We start from the raw sequence: 15,346 nt of genomic DNA on the forward strand, positions 1-15,346 counted from the left end.
TCGAGGCAACAATTTATGTATACGACAAATTGTCCGCATGATCGGCGGTGTGCGCACGACTCGAGCATAACGTCCCGTAATTCCGCACAATATAATGTACGTGTCGTCGCACGTTGTTCAGGGCGAACAACACGATTGCGCTGCCATCCGTTCGGAATGAAACTATGGAAGGAAGCGGCGAAGATGGTAGTAGTGGTTGCACAGAGCGGCGATGACGGCGGCGCGGAGGAAGCGGAGAAAGGGGGAGAAGAGGAAATGCATGGCAGACTGCCGTGTCCCAGGTGATCTCGCGTGCGTGAAGCTGCGGCCGAACGAACTGTGCGGGCGCTTTTCGACTCGCTGACTAACCAGGTCCGGTTAATTGACCAGACGTATTTACCGCGGGACAAAGCAGCCACGAACCGGAACCAGCGCGCGACATTGTTCGCGAATTGTTCGTCCGCCATCAAAGTGGACGCCGCGCGAAATCATTATCAATCTTGCTCCGCGCTTCAATCGAACGCGAACCATCTCTGAACTTGCTCTTGGGAAGAGAGGGTTTCGCCAGGCCTTGGACGCAGCCGATGATACACGCTCGAGTTTGCGTTACGCGGTCGCGAGACGAACGTAACGTTTCTGAAACGAACGAAAATGTGCATTTCACGATTGTGCGATCGATGTTGGATATTACTTCTCTTCTTTATTTATTTTTTTTTTTTTTTGCGGAACCAATTTACCGAATTTTCCCTCTCAATTTGCCGCACAATACCCCGGGCTCGTGACAAAAGGAGAAAAGTGTAAATTTTTTTTTCAGGTGCGGTATTTTCAGTTTTACACTGATATTACGTGGAAATCATTTGACGAATTTTACTGCGAAACGAGTTTAACGCCGGAGCAATTCATTCCAATTTACGATACGTCCCCAGATGTATCGCTGTTCCAGATTGGACGTAACGTCATTACGGGCGCGAAGTGAGGCATTAACGTCACGAATAATCGTAGGGTAACTCGAGGCTGAATGTTATTTAGTCATTATAAATATCGAACTTTAATCCAACCCCCCCGGCGGACGATATAATGGATTTTTCTCGACTCTCGCGCCACCGGAGAGAAAAAGAGAGACTTATCGCGTTGTCGATTTCACGAGAAACGCATGAAAACCGCGTGTCGGGGATAAAATAGAGAATGCGCGCGGAATCAACGGAAATATACAACGCGAGTCGCAACCGAACGCGATGAATTAGAACGGATTTATAAAACATTACTCGACATTCGTCGCGCGCGCGCGCGCGCGTGATATCAAGCTCCGATACAAAGGTGCTTTGCATTTCGAGCCGCGGCCGAGCATGAAATCAATTATCGTAGTCGCCGTATCGGAGATCCCCAACCCTTCCACCCTCGACCGATATTTATTTAGCATTAAAGCCGCGATCGTCGTTATCCTCTCTCGCGGGATGCGCGCGCGTTCTAACCGGTGGTCGTAAATCAAGGGAGGGAGGGGAGAGGGTGGAAACCTGGCCGCGGCGTCTCCGATGGTAATGAATCGGAGAGTCGCCCCCGTCGGGCGAGAACGAATTGTAGCCTCGAGTTTCCACGCACCGTTTCGACGCGGCGTATGAATTTCAAGGGAATTAATGGCACGGGATTATATCTCGTAATCGCATATCTATCACACGGGCGACGTGCCCTCCCCATGGAACCGCCGACCTATTTTAAACAATAGTGGAGATCGAGATTCCGCCACGTTCAACTATTAAAATGCAATTACCAATGAACGGCTTTAGCCTTTGTTACAAGCACAGACGACGGGTCGATTGTTACTAAAAGGGTCAGGGATTAGCGACATCTTGAGAAAGATGGTTCTAGATATTTGAAATCTTACATTGATTGTGGAATATTAACGCAATAAGTAATATGTACAAGGTAAAAAGAAAAAGAGAGCTGAAAAGATTATTTCTGGAGAGAATAAGTCGAAACGAACAATTAATAAATAAAATTATTTAATCGATACACTTCACACTTTTCGTGGAATCTATTTTCAAGTAAGCTTTTTAATTGCAACTTTATAAAGTTAACGTTATACCTCATGTGGACGGATAGATTTATAATGTTTATTTGAATTTACGGGAGATTATAAGCATAACGTCACCCTTGAGAATTCAAGTATCAACTGAAGAATACAAATTCGCAAAAGTTTTCCAAAAGTTCTCCTCCGTTACGGATGCGAGTCGCGTGGCGGTACATTGCAAACACAGAATTGGATATAGACTGACGCAGGAAAGGGTAATTAATAATTCCTAGGGAAAAGTTAATCTGACACGCTCCAACAACTATCCAGTGAATAATGCAATAAACTGAATTGCGGTTGCTCGTAAATTGTGAACCAAGCAAAGGGAAGATCGTTAATGGCCTTATACAAGAAGATAAGACATTTCTGTAACCTATGTACCTCCCAATTACATGGCGCGATCATTGATTACATTCGCTAACGAGGGATTAAATTTTAAGCGTAATATAGTTTTACAGCTGCAAATAACATTATAAAATTAATGTTTCTGGAATTAGCCTACCTGTTTCGAAAATCGTATGCATCACGTGAATTCGATTATACGATGAATCGTCTTACGTAAAATAAAACTACAGTTTCTGCACTAAATTGCGTTAGTCAATTCAAATAGAAATTCGTTCCGAATAGATTCTTAAAAACAGAGACTTTAAATAAATGCGACTGATCTGGATCTAAGTAATCTTTCTAAATTTATTTTTATGTAATATATCTACGAAAATAAATCTTTTTCTCTCTATTCTCACATCAGGGTACATCAAAAATTTGCATTCTACAACTTTGAACCAACAAAATATTCTAAAAATAAAAGAAAAAGTCTAAATTTGAGAATAGCTACTTAATTTTATTATAATTTTAATCTTAACTTTAGAATTGTCCATTTATTTTTAGACTATCTCCTTGGTTTCTAACATACAATTCTCCAGTATAAATTAGGATATAATGGCTAATGGAGAAGATGGTCAAATCAAAATGGCTATAATTTCTCTAAAAATAATAATCCTCTAATAATTGCTGAATAATGTGTTCTTGTAATAATTTTTAAAAACAATCAAGATTTATGCGCGTAAAGTATTTGAAATAACACTATTGTGAATTTTACATCGCGTTTTTATTTTTGACTACCTGCAAAGGCATTTTCATATGTTTATTAAAAATTACCACATCGAGTAAATTATAGTTAAACTGTCACAATTACGTTAAACACAACGAAAATATATAAATTGTAATGTGATTATATCTTTTATTTCCTTTTCTATTTTTTTTAACAAATACTATGACTATCTTTCTCTCATGGCTTGGGTAAGACATGGCCTATGACTAAACCCTATCAAAAAGTAATAAAAATAAAAGTATGCTTTTTGCATTTTAAAAAACTATGGCCATTATACCCAAGTTTATTAATATAAATTTTGATGAACATTAATGCTAATGTTTTTACCCGCGTGTTATCATGAAAAACATGCATCATGGTGTCCTAGAGAGAGAAAATTCTTTTATTTAATCAGTAAATAATCCTCTCCGTCTATCGCATACTCCGCCATGAATTACAAAGGATTATTTTCTCGCCTTTCCCTCCCCTTCCCTCTTTCGTGGAATTCACTCGTCGCCTCTGATGCGACGATGTCTCCTCTCCATTCATACGTGTCCAGAATCATTGACCGAGACGCCAGCTACGTGACGGGATGGCGGCCGCGCCTTCTCGAGAGGCAAGAATATAGGAGGGATGACGCGGTTCGAAGAGAAGTTGGGTTCTTCGGTAACGGAATGTGCACTCCTCGAATTTTTGTTTCCCGAGGGGCTACCACTTCGCACAGGAACGTAACGTGCAATTTCGCGTTGTCATGGGCGTTGAGGGCAATCAAAGAAAGGATTAGTTACTCCAACGGGCCCTTGCGCTTGCGGTTTCGGTGCACCGCACCGGCTTGAACAGCCAATAACGTGTCACCTTGACCTCCCGTCGTGAGACGTTACATTATTTGTTCACGAGGAGGGACAGGGTCCTAAGGGAATTCCTCTGCTACATGAAATGTGTAATGTTCGAAATTGCTTAAAGATAAAATATATATCTTGACATCCAATATTGAGTTTCCTACAATTCGGTTGTTTTAAAATACTAAACAAATATCTCGACGCATTTCGAATGCGCTTAAAGACCCGTGGTAATTTGGACGCAAAAGTTCCATAATTTAATCTACTATAATAATTAATTCTATAATAACTAATTCCGACGAAATACGATTCATCTTACGTGGGGAAACGTTCAACTCTTAATAATTATTATTGTAATTTTTAAAGATACATGATTTAAAAGATTGTATAATTCGATCTGTTATAACAATTAAAAACTAATCCCAACGTAGTACAATATTCTGCAAAAAAAAAATATTTAATTCCTAATCATTAGAGGAGAACGTGGTCTTTGTACATTTGCATATATTGTGTAATATTTTTTAATTTCAACTAACTATGCAATTTTATAATAAAACATTGTTTTTTAAACAAAATCTATTTTAGTGGAGGAGCCACATTACCACCCGTTTCTCTTCAATCCATACAATTAACATCCTTAGATATTTTATAATTTTGAGTCTACAATCAACTGAACAATATATTGGCGAATGAAAAGATTAAGTTTTCAATTTAAAATATTAATTAAAGTTATTATACAAAATGGAAATAAAAGGACCTTCCTGTCTATAGTTTTATAGTATAAGTAATAATTGAAGTGCTTATCAACTGATTCGACAAGTCGTATTAATTAAGAGTCAGAAACTTACGATGGCCTGTTGATCGACCCCATTCGGAGGCGGAGGCGGACTGAAGCTGGCCGCGGTCGGCGCACCGGGGGCGGCGGGATGGGGTGCACCCGCCGCAGGCGGCACCTGGGGCCCGCCGGTCGGGGGTGGTTGTTGGGGTGCACCAGCGTTCTCCTCCTTCACCGTCACTGGTGGCGGTGGCTTAACGTCACCGGCTGCACCGGCCGCCCCCACAACACCCGCGACCCCGTTTACCGGAGGAGGGAAGACACCCCCACCATAGGGCGCAGCCATCCCTGTCTGCACCATATGCTGAAAGAAAATATCATTTCTTATGAGTTTTTAATGCTCAGCCGTCATAACAGAAGTTTCAAGATAAGAATAAATTAAGAAATATTAACATGGACAAATATAAATGTGGGATTTAATGACTTCGAAAATCTACATTTTATGTAAACTCTTTTTTAAAAGCTTGCAAAACTAATACGCTACATAATATCGTAATTTGAATAATGTACGTTTCTTATTTTTGTTAGCAAATTACAAATTAATTCTATAGATCGATATTAATATAAGTTGATAGGTTTTCAGTTGAGAAATAGAAACTGATGGTTACTAATTGAAACTTCCTGTGGTTTAAGAGTTAAATATTTATTTATCTTATCCAGATTTAACATATAATTATTTCACATTACCGCCAATCTAATAAATTAAGATTTAAAAGGATCAACTACCTTTCGATTACAATTCTATAATTTTTAATAAGATCAGCATGATATTTCTAATTTACAAAAATTTAAATATAAAAATAAATAAAGCACCAAGAATATACTTTAACTTTTATTAATATTCAACCATTCTTCCATCTATCATTTGAGAGACAAAAAAGAAATATTTCTTCTAACGCGCAAGTAAGTTCGGCTCAGTTTTTCTGGCCCCTCCGAGATCGTTAGAGATGAAGGATAATGGCGAAAATGGCGTCGCCAATTTTTCCTGCGGTGGCCAACTATTCACCGTGACCGCAGGCAATCGTACTAGTCGAAAGATTTCTGGCAATGTTCCATTGGAATGTCGTGGCGAGCTACGATTGGTTGAATAATACCTCAACGCGAACTTATTTCACGGTAAAAATGACATTTTTATCCAAAAAGTACGAAGATAATCCTTTTCTCGTCCAAAGTCGAAAACTAGTTTGGCTTATAAAGAGTCACAAATATTTTAGACAGGAAATATTCTTCTTCTGAAGATTGTTGGATTAAGAACATAAATTAACTTGTTAATGGAGAAAATTACATATTTTCAAATTAAACTCCAATATCTGGTAATAAAATATCAGCATATCAAATAATAAATATGCCGATTATAATCAATGTGTATCATTTCAGAATTAAAATTTTTCTATGATTTAACACATTTCGATTCAATATAACATTACAAAGTTATATTGAGATATATAAATTTATTACAAATTTATAATTTATAGATTTTTTGCGATCATCTTTCTTCATTTATTTTATATCAACAGTTATTAAATTCTATATTACGTAAAAATCAATCAATCGATTTTTTAAATTGATTGAATTATGAAACAGTATTCTTGTCGGCAATAAAAGGTTAATAGAAGGCTTTTCGGTAGCGTGGTATATAAAAATCATTAAATGTCCGATCAGACTTTCTAAGTTTCGCCGCGGGGCTCGAGAGTTTAAGTAAAGACAGACAATTTTATAGAACGTAAAAGGAAGAGAAGAAGGATCCGCGGGACGGCAAACGATTTACTATGGACAGCAGAGGGTAACTATAATTTATGGTTCGCCCTCCCCCCCCCCCGGGCTGTGCCATCCACAATCTCGCGCGTGGCAGGTTACAGATGGTTTGTCCAGTTCTCCCTTCTCTCCAGATTATTTCTGAACGCCACCCCTCGACCTCGCTCCACCGCGAGAGAGCAAAGAGCCATTTGTTATTCCTACCTTGAGCATTTTTCTGAAAACTCGATTTAGACCGGATTTCGCCGATACGGACCGGCCGCGAACGGAAATGAATCTCGGTCTCTCAGTAATTACGGAAGATCCAACAGCAACAAAGTGCTACGATCCAGATTTCTCGCGCCTGATTACGATAGAATCGTCAGTATCTATGATAAATTAACAGCTGTCGTTTATATGAAAATTTCAGGAGCAATGGAGGTAGAAATAGAAGTATGATTCATCAGTTTATAATGTTCAACTCTGTTTAAAAGCAATGAGAAATAAATATCTCGTAAACATATATATGTGTATATGTATGCAAAACATTATGTCTCGCTTCCTCTTTCTCCTTCTTTTGTGTATAATTGATGTTTTAATATTGAAAAGCGCAATTATAATCCGCATTTGTCAATATATTGATTTTATACTTATATAATAAATCTGATTTTCTCTAATTTATGCCGTAAACTTCATTGCATTTATTTATACCGCATCAGAACGTCTCTCCTTCGAAAAGTTGATTTCGCAAAGTTTGTCGCAATTCTATTTACAGTAGAAATTGTACACGAAATACCCAATCGTCCTTTCAAATTTGGCAACACGATTGGCCAATTTTTTTCTTCAGCTGAGATTCAATTACGGGTACTCATACACGGGGCAAATAGAGCTCTAACAGAGCCGCGAAAGAAACTCGGTTGGAACGAGGTTTTTCGGAAGTCCGATCACGATCGGCGACATTAACAAGAAAAATCTACGAGGTAGGACGAGCACGATGACGAGTGGAAAGAAAGAGAAGTAATACGCGAAAGAAAGAGTGTACATTGTTCACGGGATACAATCGATGAAAGGATACGCGAGGAGCGATGTAGTTCATGTGTGAATGGATCCCCTTAGGAAAGCCTCGCGGCGAATGAGAACTGAAACTAAGTTTGAGCGAGGCCGAAGGAAAGTCGCCTCTAGCTCTACACATCACATTCCCCTTCTACCGGCTTTCTATTCCGCGTAGCTTAATCAACGAAAGGGATAGGATGGATAAGAAAAAGGAGAGAGAGAGAGAGAGAGAGAAAGCGCGCGCGCGCACACACTGGAGAACGTGATCCCGAACTGACCTAATTTTCTCTCGCTGGCACGGGAAATGTATCTTCCGATTGGCCGGGAAAGCCAAGGCTCTTCGTCTCGATCACGAAGATAAAGAACCGCGGCAAGAGATTAAAAACGCATTAATCTCTCCAAGTCGATGAGCACGAAGAAATATCGACTTGACTTTCCGACTGCTAGCTACTAATTAATTTCTTTTTTTCCCTTAATTTACGCAGAACGGACGCGATGGCCGCCGATAAGGGAGAATCCTGGCAAAAGTTTTGCAGACATAGACACAGCTATATAGTCGTATGTGTATTTCTTCGTACGTCGCAATAGCTGCCGGAAGCTTGAACGCGGTATGTTAAAATTAAACCCGGGTCACGTTAATTTGAATCAAATTTATGTCACGTTCATAGGCGGAGCTAGGCGGAAGTTTCTCTCCGCTGCCGAATAAAATATCGTCTTAAAATTATCCGGGTTTGTAGACAACGGAATCGTCTACGTGACACGACCAAGTAATATTGTAGAAAAAAATCTCTCTCTCTCTCTCTAGATATCAGACAGGTTTATCATCAACGTTACGAGTGTATCACAAATACCGTAAAAAAAAAAATTTCTTTGACACTTCAAAGGATAACTCGCGTACACCACCCTCTCTGCCTCTCTTCTCCGAGATAAAATTCTCAATCCCAGTTTTAGTAGACGGTTCGTTCCCGCTCGGTCAGCGACGGTCTAACAGTTCTTTGTCGTCTGTTCCTCCTCCTTCTTTCCGTTTTTTTTTTTCTGATTGCGAACGGTGCGAACGTTTTCCGCGTGTAGCAGTAACATACAAGGAGCCATTCAGAGCATGCTTCCCCTTCGGCGCCAGCGGTGCGTGTCGTCGCCACGGCTAGCTGGGCCTTACGGCGATCGCGTGCGCGAGGAACGTAATGAAAAAAAAATTTTAATGACCCCATGCTAATTCGATCAGCTCGGGCACGGAGAACGAATGACGAAACGCATCGGTGCCATGCCCTTTCCGCATGGTTGTGAAACCGCATTTCGCACCGCTTTAATTGCACACTCGAGGCAAGTGATTATTCGAATCGGTTATGCGAATTGCAGATTCATTTCCCCGCTCGGGTCACACCATTAATGGTGACAATCGGTTACAGTCTAATTTAACATTTCGACGATGTATTCAATTTTAATGATTCGAACTTCATTTGAAGATGCGTAAGAAATAAAATTTGAAACGCCGGACTAAATTTAAATTAATATCATCATGTCGATTCCAAATAATTCCAAGTAACCATTACGTATAAATAAGTTTTGAAAAATGAATTTTTATTTCTTTCTGAATTTTCTGAAGTACAAGAGTCATCAAAAATAATTTGGGAGGCTTGAAGTGTGTCTTAAAAAAAAAAAAAAAAAGAGACGAGCTCTATAGGTATATGTATATTTGTTAAATCGAAGGCGCGAGAAAATAGAGAACTCAAAGTAAATAAGATCACCTTACTGGGTACAGTTTACCCTTTGAATTTCGGGGCTTTACACACCGAAGGATTGGCACGTATGATCGTTACAGCCCGGAGTATTCGCGCGGATCGCTTGCTCAATGCCTGCATCTCACGTTACGAGGAGCTAAGCCCAGGGGTTGCGGGCTACGAAATCCGAGGTTATCTCGGCGCATCGGCTCTCCCAGCCTCAGATCGATTCAGTGCGAAAACGCTATATCAGACCAACGACCTATTTCGGGATAGTGCCATCGACCAAACAAAATGGCACTTTTCGCATGCACAGTGTCTGTCTTATCGACTAAAATTGGGACGGGGTTGGGAAGGCGAATAACCGGCAAACCAGGGAACTGGCTTGTCGATCCGCGTGGTGGATCAACGTTATCGGAATTGGCAGTAGAAAAAGCGGACGCGATAGCTTATACGAGGAGGAGGCTGTTTCGCGCCGGTCCGCGAGGAGATGCGCGAATCGAAGTGAATTGCATAAACCGGCCGTCGCATCAGCGCCGCGCGAGGTCCCGCGCAGCGTTTTTCGCGCGGCGCAAATTCCTCTCAATTCCCGTTGATATAACGAAAGTATGACAAATGCCGGACGGTGTTGCGCCGGAAGAGAGGTAAATTAATCCGCTTAATTTAAAAAATACATAACACTTGCGTCAGCAACGCGAAGCCGCGCGCGTTTCAAGCTTAATTCGCGGTAAAACTGCCGTTACGCGGCGTATCAAGCCGCCATTGTCGCGCGATATCAAATATGGAAATGATATTATTGCAATTTTACAGAACAGCTACGGAAATAACGAACACGTTTGCAATTCCGTGCTGCGTTCGAAAATGGCGGCGTCGGTCGGGAAACGGCTTATTTGCGCATTGTTATTCGTAGCTATAGCAGAATGCATCGTTTGAAATGCAAAAGCTGGGCAATAGCGATGCCACGGCAACGATGCTACGTACGGAAAAATCGGAGGAAGACGTATCCCCCACGGCGGGGAAAGGAACAATGCCATTTTCTACGGAAGTACGCGCCAATCTTCTTCGCATATTATCGTATATTAACAAAAAATTAATACCGGCATAGTTGCGACTTTCATTAATATAGCTTTACATCAAAATTTTGTTGTATCACTCTTATGCAAATAAGGGCATAAAATTAGAAAGAAAAGCTACGAATTATAATTTACTGTAATAGTTGATTTCTCTGAAAAAAACATACGCTTGCTTAAAGAAGCAGGACTGATAAAACAGAAATCGGAGACAGCGTGTGCTGTCTCACGCTGACTTGCGCAAACGTATCTAAAATACTTTCTATCTATAGACTATCTGTTTTAACTTTCCCTCGCATTTACCTAAGCTTGAACGAATGAATGGCTACTCGGATTCTCTTCCTCAATTGGACTTAGACTTAATTTAATATTACAATTCAACCTACAATTTGCAAAGGAGCTATCTAACAAAAGCCACGAGCAAGCATTAAAAGTTGATAACACAATAAAAAAATTTCCAAACGGCTTCTTAAATATGCGTCAAGGGGCAATCCGCGTGGGGTACATCGCATCGATTTTCCACGAGGATGTTGCTCACTACTGTTTCACTAGTGTTTTTCGCGAAGCGGCGCAACTGCCATTACGTCATATCCAGAAAGCGAGAGCAATAATTTCAGCGGGCACACAGATACGCGCGCGCACAGACGCACGTTGCACGAGGGGAAGGGGGGGGGGGAGAGAGCTCGTTAATTTTACCATCGGGTTTTCATCTCTCGAGTACTCTCGCGAGCGTGTCGACACAGGGCGGGCGGAGGGGCAGCTTTAAGCTTCCGCGACAGCGATTTAACCCTTGAGTATTAGGATCTGAAAGGCGCGCGCCGACGACGGTGCGGCCACCCTCCCTCGTCCTTTCGATGTTTTGACGCCAGCAAAGCGAACGAGCCGCCAAGAATAAACCTGAAATCAATAGTGAGCGCGCGGCTCGGCGGAGAGAGAGAGAACGTGAGAGAAAGAGAGACAAAGAGCTAGGCAGAAGCGAGACTAGAACAAGACGGAGAGAAAGTGGATAATGGCAGGAGGTTTTCCGACCGGCCGAGCTTAAAGCATATCCGGCATATCCTTCTCTATGCATTTCATTTTGTCAGTAAACTTTTCGTCCTAATAATTCCGTTCAAAGTAGAAAAAGCTCATTAACGCGGGCGTACTAATTTGTTTTTAGATAGTATTTCTTAAGCAAAAACTAAAAATAAAATTATAAAAATACAAATGCAAACTAGAAAGTGTGCCGTCTATCAGATGGTATTGCAGTTTTTATAATTATCTATCGTTTCATATTTTGTAATAATTAATATTTTCACAACATAAACGGAAATATACATCTGGAAAAATTAACGTAATACAATTTTTTTTTATTATTCGTATAACATTTACAAATTAATGTGCATGAAAATTCCTAAAAGTCTTTCATTTCGATGTAAAAATATTTCAATTTTTAAATTATACAAAATATACCAATTTTGGCAACCTTCTACCATCTTCCTTTGCCTAACAAGGATAGAAGTCTGCAAAGAAAACTGTACGTCTTTATTATTTCGTAGCGTTTCCCGGAACTGACAAGCGAGCTTTAAACAGTATTGACGGAAATCGTAAAAATGTTTTATGATGCGTTGCATTTAACTTTTGCGGTGTCGTTCCTCTGTGCCATGTTACACTTTGCATTGAGACATTAATATCATTATTTTTATTGTACGATTGTTACCGTGTTGACTGAATTAATAATATTATAGATTATCTTTTCATTGCTATTAATTTATAATTTGGACAAGAAATATAGTCGAAATATATTACCAAAATCGGAATTTTAGGAACGGCACACAGAAAAATATTCCATCGCAGAAGAAAGAACAATCGCTGGAGATGCATTTTGACTCACGCGACGAAATCGTCACGATTCAACCAGCCAATCAGTAGCAAACCATAACAGAGAATGAGAGAGAGAGAGAGAGAGAGAGAGAGAGAGAGAGAGAGTCTGATCGCCTTTAATCTCATTCCTATGTGTCTCCTTCTCGCTTGCGACCGCTCTCTTCCTCACTCCCCTTGCTCGCCGAGTTAAATACTCTAATTCGCGTTAATGGATGGCCCGTTGCCAGTGGATCGTTTCTAAAGAGTCTCTTCCCGGTTGGGACGGACGCGTCGCGTCGTTCAGCAGAGAGCGCGTTCACACCACTCGTGGGCCACTTGGGGCCCATGCGGCAACAAAGCGCCCGTCAATAACGGGGGCCCCCCCGGTCTTCCCGAGATCGGCGTCTAACCGCTCGAAGGAAATCGCCCATTTGACGGGAGCGCCTGGCGTGGCGATGCAATCTTATATAGCCGCTGGTAGTCAATATACAATACGTGTACACGAGGGGAGCAATAAAAGTCGCTAAGGTCTATACGTGGCGATCGCATCCGCCATCGATCGTCGACATCGATCGGCTGCTTCCGTCACGTAACGAGACGTTACGTAAGCGACTTCGCGTGTGTGTATCTCTTTTGGCACGGTAAATCCATCCCAAGTTTAAATCTATACGTTCCTCTTGTTTCGCGATTATCTTCAGAGAACCGGTATGAACGGTTGCACACGTACAAACCGATGATGATTTACCTCGCGATAAGTGCCTCGGTTAATTGTATTAATTACGCTATCGCGAATAAGAGTCAGGCAGGCGAATGGATTATCCTTCGCGAGACACGAACGGCGGGGGAAAAAAAAAAAGATTCGTTGTTATTTGCATCGCTCATGTTCATGAACTTATACATGCCCGCCGCGCGTATTCTCTCGCGTTGGGCGATCTCTATCTCGCACGGCAGCGGCATTATAACGATAAGGAACCCATCTGTAAATCAGAGCGAACCGATCTACGTTAACGTGATAACGATCGGCGAGCGTTCTGTGCCTCGTTCGAAACGTCACGGTCGACCGATCACAGGGTGCACTCGTGTTTATCTGTCCACAAATTACGATTTCAAAGGGGATTCAGTCCATTTTGTCAGGCACCGAACACGCGTTCCCGACCTTCAATCATTTCTACCTCTCTACGTAAATTTTCGCACGCAGCGCACCACGTAGAGAGAGCTTCCTTTCCGCAAAGCGCCGCTATTTTCGTCGAAAAATACACACAGCCGGGAAATTAAAGCCGGCTAGCAAGAATTTGGCGTGCGCTCCGTCGGGCCGGGAGAGATTTTATCCGTCGAGATTTAATAAAAAAAAAAAAAAAGAGGGTTACTGCAGGGATGTACGACGTGCGATAAATGTTGCTCTACGCTTACAACGTTTAACGATCGCTAAACTGTGTTTATCTACATGCGTGTCCAAGATTCCCAGAGAAATTTTATGCGCCATTGGTCTTTTTAGTGGCTATAAAAACGCTTCTAAATTATAATGTCGCCTTTTGGCGATTTATCCTTAACTTTTTATCCCTCCTGCGTGCAATTTAATTTCGTTCTTTACTCCATAATCTGCGTCATAAAATGTATATGTTTTAACTTCTCCATAAATGTTTCGTAAAAATATTTACGGAATGTTTTAAACTCCAAATAAAAGCACGCAATTTCATGATAGCGTACACATTTTTTTTAGAAACTTATGTCATTTGATGTCTTTTCCACATGTGCCTCGTCATATTTATGTTTCGAGCTTCGAGCTCCCACACAATAACCGAGATAATCTTTAATTTTGACGGGAATGTCCTAAATGAGTCTTTAACTAAAACGAGAATTTCGCAATTCGTTCAGAAGAAATAATAAAATTAATAAGCCCGTAAATCGCTTGCAAAATTGCGAGTATTTTAAAGATAAAAATAAATGTAATAAATAATGAAACAAAGTCCAGTTATTTCGTACAATATATCATCTATTTAGCATTTATTGCCAGGAATTTAAATTCAAAGAGTCGAGAAAACGCATGATGGACATTGAAGGTGGACAAATGTCATAGCAAATCGATAACATCTGTATTTACGGATGTAGGTTATTTTATGTTTATTAATAACATATTACCCCGCGCCAATTCCACATCCGCTGATATAAATTAATACGATAAATGTCACGCTTTTACCGCAAAGCGCGTTTCTGCGAGCTGCAAAAGCGATCAAATTGCGATTCAATTGATTCTGCCCTTTTGAGTAAAGTCATATTGTCTCGACAATCCGGAACAACAATCGAAAAGCTCAAAGATAGAAATCTGAATGCACTCCCAGTCATTTATACCGCTATTCTATCGATAAATGTGCTCGCAATGTGACAGAGAGCGCGCGGTCGTGTTATGAAATCAGCTCTTCTCGTATCGTCGCAAGATTTCGCGAGAACTGGCCGGCCGTGCGAATTGATATCGCCATGCGCGTACGCGCTGTCCGGAAGCGCGAAAGTTTCATAAATCGTCTAAATGCGAGCAACTTTTATCAGTGCGAGCGCGCGCGCGCACACGGAACTCGCGCGGAAATGAGTCCAGTATCTCGAGACTCGCGAAATACGAGCGTCGGGAGATCGCGGGGAGAGGTGGGGCGACAGGAAATTGAAAAATTCCGCGTTCCCAGGAGGGAAGGGAGGAGGGAAGCCAAGGCAACGAGGTACATAACGAGATTTCGTCGTTCGATGAGTCCGAAGATGAAATCGCGCTCGAAACTCAGCTGACCGGACTCGTGTATTTTTCACTAATCTCCGGATTGCTCCCCCCACCCTCCCCCGCGAGATTAAATCGCCAAAAAATCATCGAGATGCAAACGTTAATCACTTGAACATTAAAACAGTTCGTTGATGAGTTCAAAATTAATATTTTGTTTAAAAAAATTAGTTTTTTTCGACGAATCCAAATTGTCGCTAAAAAATTTATCCCTACTGATATTTGATGATTAATCTGATAAATCTAATTAATCAAATTTCTTTAATATTTTGAGGCAAACTATTTTAATATTCGATTTATAACAACGATGTATGTTTAATATAAGTTTCATATTAATCGCGCGTTTAGTTGTCGAGC

At 40.9% G+C, this 15,346-nt stretch overlaps 1 protein-coding gene across 8 annotated transcripts in view; it reads right to left on the reverse strand.

The window, feature by feature from the left end:
- LOC105830666 (RNA binding protein fox-1 homolog 2) overlaps positions 1 to 15,346 on the reverse strand; it is a 284,616-nt gene that overhangs the window by 94,810 nt on the left and 174,460 nt on the right. For all 8 annotated transcript variants that reach the window (XM_036290412.1, XM_036290413.1, XM_012670151.3 and 5 more), the window contains one exon: positions 4,825 to 5,115. In XM_036290412.1, coding sequence (XP_036146305.1) covers positions 4,825 to 5,112 — 288 coding nt within the window. In that variant the 5' untranslated portion in view covers positions 5,113 to 5,115. The remainder of the gene's footprint in view (positions 1 to 4,824; positions 5,116 to 15,346) is intronic.

The sequence above is a fragment of the Monomorium pharaonis genome, chromosome 7 (assembly GCF_013373865.1).
Source record: "Monomorium pharaonis isolate MP-MQ-018 chromosome 7, ASM1337386v2, whole genome shotgun sequence".
Taxonomy (NCBI): Eukaryota; Metazoa; Arthropoda; class Insecta; order Hymenoptera; family Formicidae; genus Monomorium; species Monomorium pharaonis.